Raw genomic sequence first — 12,017 nt, forward strand, 5'->3', positions numbered from 1 at the left:
ACACTGCAGGATTCAGAGGAAATGCCCTTGACCGACAACTTGAGAGACTTTGGTTAACGCCTTGGATTTACTCTGAGCTGCTTTGCAACATGTGGCAAATGTTTTCTCCTCTCTGCTTCCTGGTTTGTGGGACAGTAAAACAACAGATGGGCTCTGTGCCACCCCAGGTCTCTCCAGATCTCAGCCTGCAATTCTCTAATAGTTGGGCTTTTAACCGGATGTGTTTGGCCCATCAGGCTGGGGTGGGAGGCAGGCGGATTGAGTCACCCGGCCCCTAACTGCATTTCCCTGTTGTCTCCCCAGCCTTCCCACTGCTGTTTGTGGTACCCTGGAGTATTGCTCGTGCACAGCTGGAGAACACCGGGTAGGAAATTCACACCCGCTTTCACACCTGCTTTCACCTGCTCGCAGCCAGGAATTCTAAGATATGCCTAGATGCAAGGATTTATGCCATTTTCCCAAAGAGCATAGCCACCCTCTTCCATTTTGGCTGTCTAGAATATGCTTAGGAATGTAGATTAAAAAAATCAAAGACCTTTCTTACAGTAATGAGTTTGTTAGCTTAGGTATACATGCAAAGTAGCACAAAAATCTGCTCAAATTAATGCAAAAATTGGCTGCCTAGGTTAGCAGTGACCCTCAATATGTAAGGATATGGGTACAAAATTGGTTATGGTGTCATTGTTCACAGTGGGGGGGCAAAAAAAGCGAACTGAAATGAGTGAAGGGGGTCAAAAGGTGCAAACTTCCTTATAAAATAAGTAAGTCCCAGGGATATGAAGTGCAACATGGAGACAGCATGGTGAGTTGATAATACTATATTGTATATTTGAAAGTTGCTAAGCAAGTCTATTTTATTTATTGATTTATTTAAATGTTTTTTTTTATTTATTTTTGAGAAAGAAAGAGAGACAGAGACAGAGTGTGAGCAGGGGAGGGGCAGAGAGAGAGAGGGCGGGGGGACACAGAATCTGAAGCAGGCTCCAGGCTCCGAGCTGTCAGCACAGAGCCCGACGTGGAGCTCGAATTCTCGAACTGTGAGATCACGACCCGAGCCAAAGTCGGACGCTCAACGGACTGAGCCACCCAGGCGCCCCTAAATGGGTCTATTTGAAAGGTCCCTGTTGCAAGAAAAAATATTTGTAACTATGTGTGGTGATAGACGTTAACTGGATTTATTGTGGCGGTCATTCTGAAATATATACAAATATCGAGTCATGTTATACACCTGAAACTAATATAATGTTATGTATCCATTAGACCTCAATTAAAAAATAACCCCAAACAAACAAACAAAAAAGTGCCTGATCATGCACAAAAATGAGAAGCCATGAACAAACTGTGGCATACCTATATTGCGGAATATTAAGGGGAATACTGAAAAAAACAGGTTGGTTCCGTACCTTTCGGCTTCTTGGGCTGACTCCCAACAGCACATTGCTAAGCCTGTTGTGAATAATGTATGTCATGTGATCATATTCTTTTCCCTCCAAATAATCATTACCAAAAGTCTCCTATGCATAATTAAGAATTTACTTTTGGAGGGGAAAAAAAGAATTTATTTTTGTGTGAACGTGGGGAAAAGTGTAGAGGGTCACACACCAAGGAAGGGGTTTTAATCCTGTTTTTTCCCTCTCCCCCCCTCAGGAGAATCGTGGGTGGGAAGTCAGTCCTTCTTCCAGAGGGTCTGAGGCCGTCACACTCAACCTTGTCCTGCCTGCTCTTTGCCGTAGGTGCTGGGGAACCAACAGGAATAAGAAAATCTGGTGGATCATCCGGGGGCCCATGCTGCTTTGTGTCATGGTAAGGACCATCCCGCCCCCTCTTTTTCCTCTCTGAACTTGGCAGCTGTGGGGCACCCCGCACCCCTGCACCTGCCCCCCACCAAATTCTCTGGCTCCAAATGAGCCTGGACCAGTTCCTTGGAGAAGGAGTCGCCGAGCTGTGAGTAGGATGTGTTGAATGTTAGAAGGAACAACTTGGAAACTTCTCCTTGTTCTGGCTCTGGGCTCAAATGCAGGCTTGTACGCACGCCTCCTTCTCTCTGGGTCTGTAAACTATGTATAGCAACCTATCTATCACCTGCTCGGCGACCCCGTATTGGGGGCTGTGATTTGTACGTGGGTAGGTGTCATTGTTCTGTTTCTTCTACCCACGAGGACACGGAGAAGATGGCAGGAGACTTGCCTCAAGTCCCAGTAAGTGGGGGCGCTGGATCTCAGCCCAAAGGGACTGACTGGGGGCACTGGCACTTGTCGCCACAGCCCTGTGCTGCTGCCCCCCCCCCCAATATTTATTGACTCCTGCCCACGTGCCTGATGCAGACCTGTCACGCATTAGTACCTCGCTTTGGACCATCCTGAGATTTGTCACTTTATCCACCCACTCCCCCCCACCCAGCTGCTGTCCCCAGACATTTCCACCGAAAGGTGGATGGTCACACCCCGCCTTGTGTCCTTCCAGATCCCTTACAGACTTCTGCTACGGTCCCGGCAATGTTTCCTTACATGTATGTGTCTAAAACCTGTCCGCTGCCCCCGTGAGTCCTGTGTTCTTCATCCTGGCAGCCAGTCCGGACAAATGGCTGTCCACATGGGCTTACTCAGTGAACGCCTGGGACCCACGCTCCCCGGCACTAGAACGTTCTCTCTAACCAGCCAGGCCCTCCCCGGGATGGAGCTCAGGCTCGGTGCAGCTGGAACCCCAGTGTTTACTCTGCAGTCCTTCTAGAGGAGACATCCATGCTTGTTATTGATGCTCTTGATTGATTCCCTTGGCTGCTCTTAGAAGCACCGTGGTGTCTTTTTTTTTTTTTTTTTAATGCTTATTTATTTTTGAGAGAGAGAGAGAGAACAGGGGAAGGGCAGAGAAACAAGGAGACACAGAATCCGAAGCAGGCTCCGGGCTCCGAGCTGTCAGCACAGAGCCCGACGCAGGGCTCAAACTCACAAACCGCGAGATCATGACCTGAGCTGAAGTCAGATGCTTCACCGACTGAGCCCCCCAGGCGCCCCACCGGGGTGTCTTTAAAGATTCTTCTGTGCTTGGGTCTCACACCCAGAGATTTGTGTTGCGTTGATCTCGGGTGTGACCCAGGGATTCCAAGGTGCAGCCAGGGTTGAAGAACATCTTGTGACACACGCTCAATGCTCCAAGTGTAGCCCCCCAAACTCTTGTAGCTTCAGGTTCTCAGGCCCCACCCCAGCCCTGCTGAATCCGAATCTGCACTGCAACAAGATCCCCAGGTTTGGGGTGCACATCGAAGTCTGGGGAGCTCTTTGCCCACACACCAGTGGTTCTCCAAGCTGGCCGTGCGTTAGAAACTTAGTGACGCGTATTGTAGAGAATTACATCAGAAATTCTGGAGGTGGGGCCCGGGCGGTTGTAGTCTTACAAGCTCGCAGGTGGTTCAAATGGACTTCTCCTGGTCCCTCCTTGTTCCCGTAGCCATATTCTCTCCCCGCAGGGGAGCAGACAATGTGCTTTATCGGCTCATCTCTGATAAAGTGACCTTTACACACTCTTGCTGTCACCAGCTACGCAGAAGTGGCCAGAGTCACCTTAGCTCACGGTGGCTCCTTGCTCTCCCATCCACACCTCCCGCTCCCCCCCATTGCCCAGCGAATGACACCGCCATCCATCTACCAGCTACCCAAGCCCCAAACCTGGGTGCCCTCCTGCCTGCTCTCCTCTTCCTCCCTGCAACATGCACTCAGACTTAAGTCATCAGTTCTCTCTCCAAAGATCTCTCCAAGCTGTCCCTTCTCCACCCCCCCACCCCCCACCCCCGTCTCCATTGTTCTTCAGCCTCTGGGGATTTCTCATGCACGCTTGTGCAAATGCCACCTGCTTGGTCTCCCTTCTTCCTTCTTGCCCTCTGACAATCCATCCTCCGCATTGTGGCCAGAGTGGTCTTTCTTGAGCAAACTTTGGTTACGTCTGTCTTCTACGTGTGTCTTTCTCGTGGCGCACTGTTGCCCTTGGGCGTGCCTTCCAAACTCCTTAGTGTGGAAAGTGTTGTTATTCCTGGTCTGCTCATCCAACCGCAAGCACCCCACGCTTTATTTATATGGAGAAACTCACCGTTCCCCGTATCCACGCTGCTGTTTCGCTAGTCCCACATTTTGCACACGCTGCCTTCCTGCCCCCAATGCCCATCAGATGGCCCCGCGACTGGTGAACACTTAACTTCCTGCTTGGAGACTAAGCTCTTTACGAATCTCTCTACCTCTCAAATTAAGGAAGAGTCAACAGGCATGCCTGAAAGGGACACGTTCATAATCATCCTCAGGTCTGTGAAGATCTTACAGAGGACCTTGCTGAACTATGGTTGTCTGTGTACAGGGTCTTGGACAAGAGGAATGGGCTTAAATAGAAATGGGAAAACTTCCCTTTGGACACAAGGAAGAACGTCAGAATCTAAACTGGTAAAACATTGGTTGTGGACCACAGAGAAAGGCTTTGGGTTTTTTTTTATCTCTGTCCATTTCCAAGAGGAGAGACTCTGTCCTGAGAAGCAGGCTGCAGAAACTCATGTCTTCCTCTCCCTCCCCCCACCCCACCTGATGTCTTCCTCTCCCTCCCCCTCCCACCTGATGTCTTCCTTTCCCTCCCCTTCCTCATGTTTTCCTCTCCCTCCCCCCACCCCACCTCATGTCTTCCTCTCCTTCCCCCCACCCCCCACCAGCTCTAGGATCCTATACACTCCAAGGACAGTGGGATTTGCATGCCCTACATGAAGTGCAGGCTTCGTGGTTAATCTATGGTGTGCTGACCTCTCTAGGCTGCTGTTTCATCTATAAAATCAGAGTTGGCCCAGACCAATGGTTCTCAACTGAAGGTGATTCTACCCCCTCATTTGGGCAACTCTGGAGATATTTCTAATCATCTCAACTGGAGTGGGGGTGCTGCTGGCAGCCAATGCATAGAGGCCAAGGGTGCTGGTGCGCAAAACAGCCCCCACCACAAAGCATTATGGTCAAGAGTACTGAGGTTGAGGAACCCAGGACTAGACAGTTGGCTGTACATTATAGCTCAGGAGGATAAGGAAAAAGCCATAACTAACCCCAAACTGGACTCTACCCTAGATTGATGGAAACAGAACTGCCAGGTTGGGCTTCCTTAGCTTTGGAATCACACACATTCACTCTCTTGCACCTTCATTTAACATTTATGGAGCACCAGCTGTGTGCTTAGCTCAGTGCTAATTTCTTTCTGGGAGAAAAAAGATGAATTCCCCATAGTTTTTGCCCTCAGTCAGTTCAAATCTAATAGTTGTGATTTTGAGACTCATCAGACTATGACTGAGCCAAAAATTGCCTTCATGCTTAGTTAGAAGACCACATGTTACAGTTTTCCTCTGACCTGAGTGAATGTAACCCAAACTCCAAAATAGAATTCCTTGAACCACACATGGAAGGAACCAGGGCCCCTGAATGTCTTCATAGAGCAGAGCTTCTCCCATTGCAATAGAGTATTTAGTAAGCAAAATAATTAATAATAATAATAATAATAATAATAATAATAAACCTTTATTGTGTTTGGGAGAACAAAAAGAGTTTCTTGACCACATATTTTCTAGCTAAGCTGAAATACTAAAAATAACATAATAATCAAGATGTTGCTCATAGCATTTGGCATTTCAGGGCACTTCACAATCTCGTTTCACCTTGTCCAAATCTGAGGCTGGTCCTATTCTCTAGAGGATGGATCAGAGGTTTCTGGGAAACCCCCAGGCCAACTCAGCCCCCCAGGCAGCATCCTTGTTGCCATAGCTGGGCTTCCCCCACCACCTCCTGATTGGGTCTGTATCTACAGATCAGCATCTGGGCGAAGTGAATGAATGTCATGCTGGGTTTTCAGACCTCCCACCTGACTTTATCTACTGCCTTCTGGATTCTCTGTGTTTCAGAATAACATATTATGACAGCCTGAACAATTCAGATGCTCTGTAGGTCTTTCATGAGACATAGAAATTGGAGACTTCCCAATTCCCATCTTCTTCAGGATAAAAGACTCTACTACTTAAATTAAGCTGTTACCCCTGAGTGTACATTAAGAATAGAACCATTCTGGGGCACCTGGGTGGTTCAGTTGGTTAAGCATCCAACTCTTGATTTCAGCTCAGTTCATGATCTCACAGTTCGTGGCACCGAACCCCATGTCGGGCTCTGCACTGACAGTACAGAGCATGCTTGGGATTCTCTCTCTCCCTCTCTCTCTGATCCTCTCCCCACTTGTTCTCTCTCTCTTTTTTTCTTTCAAAATAAAATAAATATTAAAAAAAAAGAATAGAACCATCCTGAAATATGGAATATTCTTATATCCCAGTCTCCTCTGCTCCCAGTAGAAAATCCATAAAGCTTTAATTAGTCCAAACCTTCAGGGTTTACAAAATACATACGTTGTGCAAGATTGTTCTATCCATATCATAATTCCTGGAGATAACGGAACAACCAAATTAAACAGCCAGTTGAATAGCTTTTTTGAGCCAATGACTGAATAGACCATCTGTTGACTTTATGAAGTTATATAGTCCAATGCCTTCATTTGTTCTTACTGGATCTTCTCTAGCAGCCTCAGGACTTGGCAAAGCTGAGAAATCAGTAAAATTAGTCTTCACTGGTCTTGTCCCTTTTTAGGTCTTCTACCTCACCAGGAACCCAGGGGCGTGCTGTGTCCTCAAAACATCTCCTAATTTCCATATCCCCTCCTCTAAGAGTTACAGTGGGAATCTCTCCATACCCTGTATTTTCCCACCCCCTTAAAACTTAGTTTTGGCGCATCCCATCTTCTGCTTCCCATGGTGAAAGTAAGTCAGATCATAAGTAAGCAATTGAATTATCCATTGTGAAAATGGACACATGAATGAATAAGAGTTGGAGAAAATCCCCTCCACCCCACCCCAAGTGTTCTTTATCTTCTATGTGATGTGTACACATCAGCAGCGTTCTAGGGATGAACTATTTTAAACCAAAGGAGCAACTCTAATGGTAGGCATTTTAGTCCACACAGCAGGCCAGAAGAGGAGGAGTTGGGGTAGGTGGAGAAGCTTAGGGGTAGATGAAACCTACTTCTGAGCCCCCTACTATGTTAGCCATCACCTCTTCTAGCACAGGACCTAAACACAGGAGCTGCAATGCCAAGGAAGTGTCACCAAGAATCTTATATCTGATAATGCATTCTGCACTGTCTAGGACCTGAAAGGGAACGTTATCTATCTGGGGTCCTAAGCACCCCCATTCTGATCACAGCATCTAAGAGGAATTGGCTGGGTTCTTGGAAGATTTCCTCCTTCTGCTCCTTTTCCTACTTCTGTACAGATGAAGAACAGTACTACCCAACGTGCCTACTGACTCTTGTCTTGTGTCTTGACCATGAACCCAAGCTCCATGGTCAACCAGGCTGGTGTTTCATCCCGTGGCACTGAAGAAGCACTTCCTCTGCATGGCCATTGGTTGATGCCCATTTTCTCATGTCTGGTCCCTGGAAGGCACAAACAACAGCAAATCCACATCCTCTCCATCACAACCCTTCGTATCCTAGGAAACAGTCCTGATTGAAATTAACTTGCTAAAATATGTGCCTTTCCCCAGTTAAGCTTACTTTACAAGAAAAAATGCTTGAGTTCAACAAATCACTAAGCCAAGGACACAACGTTTTCTCTTCATGAGGAAAAGCAGATATCCCATTAAAGAAATAAATTACTTGGTTGCATTTAGTTTGTATTTAAGTGTCCTGTTGCTAAATATTCCTTGGCTAGGAAGCTCCATCATTCCTGTTGGCTAGTGGGTTGGGATAAATAGCCTCTTGCCTGGAACTGTAGACTGCTAGCTTTGAGCACTGACTCTCCTGAGGCCAATAAGGCAAGTCTCAGTAGGTACACATTGGATTCTGGAGCTTGTGTTTCAATATGTGGTTCAAGGGATTTGTTTCCAGACAGGGGTGGGGGATTAGTACTGCACTGGCTCAAAGTTCATAGAGACTTTGATCTCTAGTTTGTAGACTCCATTAATTGTTACCCAATCACCGTCTCCACTGGCTCTTTTTTCATTGCAGAGAGGCAGTTTTGTCTTTTCCATTAAAAAAAAAACAAAAACAAAAACCTGTAACCCCAAACCTCTTCTAGCCCTGCACAGAAAAGTGATCTCCTTCTGTATCTCTTGTCAATTACTCTTTTTATTCTTCTGCTTCCCTTCACAGCCAAGCCTCTTCAATGTGGTCTACACCGGCCATCTCCCTCTTTACATCTAGCTCACAAAACAAAGCATTGCAATCTACCTTGGGCTCCCACCTGTGAACTGCACCTTCTCTCAGCTCTTTGTTGCTAAATGCAGTCTTATTTTGCTGAAATTTCGGGTAGCATTTAAGCCTCCTCAAAGTTCTTACAGACATGAGTTTCCAGGACACCACTTCCTTGTGGTTCGCTCCAACTGCCCGGGCCTGTTCTTTCTCAATCTCCTTTGCCGTCTCCGCTTCCACCATTCCCTTCATTACAAGGTGAGTCTCTTACCCTCTTTTTCTCCCAGTCTGCACAGCTTTTCTGGCTGGAGCCAGCCATCGCTGGCTCCATGCTCCAGCTGGGACCTCTCTGCTGAGATGCAGACATAAATATGTCACTGCCTTGGGACATCGCTTGTGTCCAAAACAGCTGGAATCATCCCTCTTCTCCCCACACCACTCTTCTTCTTCCATGTGCTTATTCTCAGTGAATGGTAATACTGTACATCTGAGATCAGCCGAGAAATGTTGGGGTCATCTCGGACCTCACATCCAACCACTAACAAAGGCCATTTGACTCAAGCTCCTTAGAAAGTTCGAATCCCTCTCCTACTTCCCATCACTGATGCACCATGGCTGTGGCTTTACCTCATCTCTCCATCATCTTCCTCCGATTAGCGTCCCCTCCTCTGATTCTCCGTTAGTCTCCCCTCCTCTGATTTTGCCTTCATCTAATCCATTCTTCCCACAGCTTCTAAAATGATCTTTCTGAAGTTCAGAAATATAAATCTCATCGGGTAACTTACCTGCTTGAGATTCATCACCGGCTTTCCATTGCTCTCAGAAGAAAACCTAAACTCCTTCCTCTAACCTTGAGAAGACTGTGCAGGAGCTGGTTCTCCACCCCTACTCCAGCCTCACTTTTCACAGTTCTTGTTCTCATTCTCCAAGCCCTACCCACACTCAAATATTTGCCCTTCTACCTCTCCAAGAGCCCCACAATGTCTCACGTGGTTGCTGTCAAGGTGTTGGCCAGGGCTGTGGCCGTCAGATGGCTTGACTGGGGCTGGAGAATCAGCTTCCCAGTGGCTCATACACATGGTTGGTAAGCGGTGCTGGTTGTTGGTAGGAAGACTCAGTTCTGCCATGTGGGTTTCTCCACAGCCTGCTGAAGTGTCCTCACAACATGGCAGTTAACTTTCCCCAGAGGGAAAGAGAGAGCAAGAGAGACAGAACCAGGTGGATACCATGCTCCTGAGGACCTAACTTCAGAAGTCACATAGCATCCCTTCCGCCATATTCTTTTTATTAGATGCACACAGCTAAGTCTAGCTCACGTACCAGAAGGAAGGGAGAAATTAGGCTCTGCCTTTCGAAGGGAGCACTGTTGAAGAATTGTCCACCATATTCTTTTCATTAGATGCACACAGCTAAGTCTAGCTCACATACCAGAGGGAAGGGAGAAATTAGGCTCTGCCTTTTGAAGGGAGCAGTGTTGAAGAATTGGCACACATAGTTAAAAATCTCTACCAAGGCTGACAACAAAGGGATGAACTTTCCCAACCCATGACAGGTGTGGAATATAGTCTAGGGAGTGGGGAACATGTAATTTCCAATAAATTCCATGGCAGCAACAAGATCTCAGGTTAGATACCAATAGGGCTGGAGTTCTTTACAGAAGGGAGGCAGTGAGTTTTCTGTTTCATGGAAGGAAAGGTAATTATCGGGTAAAGCTGTGTGTAAGTACCAGCTCCATCACTTACCTGCTGTGCGAACTTGGTAATTGTAATTGTTCCTCTGTGCCTCTGTTTTCTCATTGTATCACAACATAAAAATAGTGTGGTTTCCTCAGAGGATTCTTATAAGGATTAAATAAAATAATCTATGGATGTATCAAGATGGCCCTAGGAAGAGTGTGGATGACCACAGGCACATACTACCCGAATGGCCAATTGCCAAGTTTCCCCTGGTTTATCTGGATAAGGATCCAATGGCCAGGCCCCAGATGACCTTGATATTCATAACCACATGGACTCCATCATGTATTTACCCATATCTGCTTTTTTTCCCCCCAAGGTCAATTTCTTCATCTTCCTGAAAATTGTCAAGCTTCTCATTTCTAAGCTCAAAGCCCATCAAATGTGCTTCAGAGATTATAAATACAGGTGAGTGGCCTGAGGTCAGTACCCAATGCTCCAAGATTATTTTGACCCCTTCGGGCTGTCCTGGTTAATGCTCTGGGAAGAGGGGCATGAGTTACATCAGTATGTCTATCTCCTAAGATAAGAGTATCCGGAAGAGACCCTCTTAAAAGGTGTCATGGTGTCGTGTGGGGTTTTTGCCACTGCTGAGGACCTTCTGGCCCCGTGGAAATGAAGCGAGTAGTCAAGGGTACACATTTCCTGTAGCAGGAAGCTTAAAGTGCACCTAAGAATGGGTGGTTGAGCCATTTGGTTGAGCCAAAGGAGGGGCTCTAATGGTAAGGATTTTAGTCCCCGTGGCAGGTCATAGGCAGAGATGTGAGTGGGGACAGCCAGAGCTCTGTTTCTCTCTAAGGCTAGAATGGGGCCTGACCCACATGTGCTGGGAAGGTGGTTTTCCTGTTTAGCTGACAAACATTTATTTTTATTTTTTATTTTTTATTTTTTTTAAATTTTTTTTTTAACATTTATTTATATTTGAGACAGAGAGAGACAGAGCACGAACGGGGGAGGGGCAGAGAGAGAGGGAGACACAGAATCTGAAACAGGCTCCAGGCTCTGAGCGGTCAGCACAGAGCCCGACACGGGGCTCGAGCTCGCATACCGCGAGATCGTGACCTGAGCCGAAGTCGGACGCTTAACCGACTGAGCCACCCAGGCGCCCCTTAGCTGACAAACATTTAATGAACGCCTACCATGTGCCTGGCACTGAGCTTGGAACAAAAGAAAGGTACTATGCAGACCCAGTCTGCAAAGACCACACATTCCAACCCCAAGGACTAGTATATTGGTGAACATGCATCAGGGAGGCTGGTGCTGGCCACGGCTCCGGATTCTCTGAGTGACCTTGGGCAAGTCACTTGGCCTCTCTGGGTCTGATTTCTGGTGTGGAGAATGGGAATGTCACATGAGACCCATCTTTTGCCTGTTTGGAGGACTGAAGGTCATAGATGTGGGTTCTCAGTCTAATCAGATGTGGCGAGTGGTGTTTGCCCAAGATCCAGACCCCAAGTCCTATCTGCTTAAAACCCTTCTTCCAGGAGGTCCCGAAGGGTAAACATGCATGGTTCCACACTGGCAAAATATATGCTATAATTGGCCCAAATATTTTGCAAACACCCTTATCCCCAGAGCACTTGGGCTGGCTTGGACAACACAGAGCCACACCGACTCTCTTGGCGCCTCTGGTGGAGACTCTAAGTGGCTCAAAGTTTCTTTGGCCCTTTCCCAAGGCTCAGCCTCCAACTGTTCTGTGAGGGTGGAGGTCCAAAAGCATAGTCAGAGCTGTTCTAGTCCGCCCACTGAGGGTCCATTCAGGGGGGGCAGCCCTCTCACCAACCAGGTGCAGGGGACACTGGGGCATCTGGGAAACTGGAAAGAGAACATCGTTCCCCACAGACAGATCAGGGAGCAGACAGATCCCAAGACACCACTCTCCATGCAGACTGAGAGTCGGCACCCTGCTATTTGGTGGCCCCAAAGCCCGCCATGTACCACTGGGGCTCTCCCCGTGCTCCAGACCCACAGCGCCCCTGCAGTAACTTTCCATTCTGGCTGCTTGTAAGCGTCACCTGACAGCCAGCCTAAAGGATAGAC

The 12,017-nt window shown here is 47.4% G+C and overlaps 1 protein-coding gene across 1 annotated transcript in view; it reads left to right on the top strand.

Annotated features, from left to right (window-relative positions):
- GLP2R (glucagon like peptide 2 receptor) overlaps nucleotides 1–12,017 on the top strand; it is a 54,877-nt gene that overhangs the window by 25,017 nt on the left and 17,843 nt on the right. Inside the window, exons 8-10 of the mRNA XM_060647257.3 lie at nucleotides 304–364; nucleotides 1,734–1,803; nucleotides 10,297–10,385. Of these exons, the coding sequence (XP_060503240.1) occupies nucleotides 304–364; nucleotides 1,734–1,803; nucleotides 10,297–10,385 (220 nt within the window). The remainder of the gene's footprint in view (nucleotides 1–303; nucleotides 365–1,733; nucleotides 1,804–10,296; nucleotides 10,386–12,017) is intronic.

Source organism: Panthera onca, chromosome E1 (genome assembly GCF_046562875.1).
Source record: "Panthera onca isolate mPanOnc1 chromosome E1, mPanOnc1 haplotype 2, whole genome shotgun sequence".
NCBI classification, from domain to species: Eukaryota; Metazoa; Chordata; class Mammalia; order Carnivora; family Felidae; genus Panthera; species Panthera onca.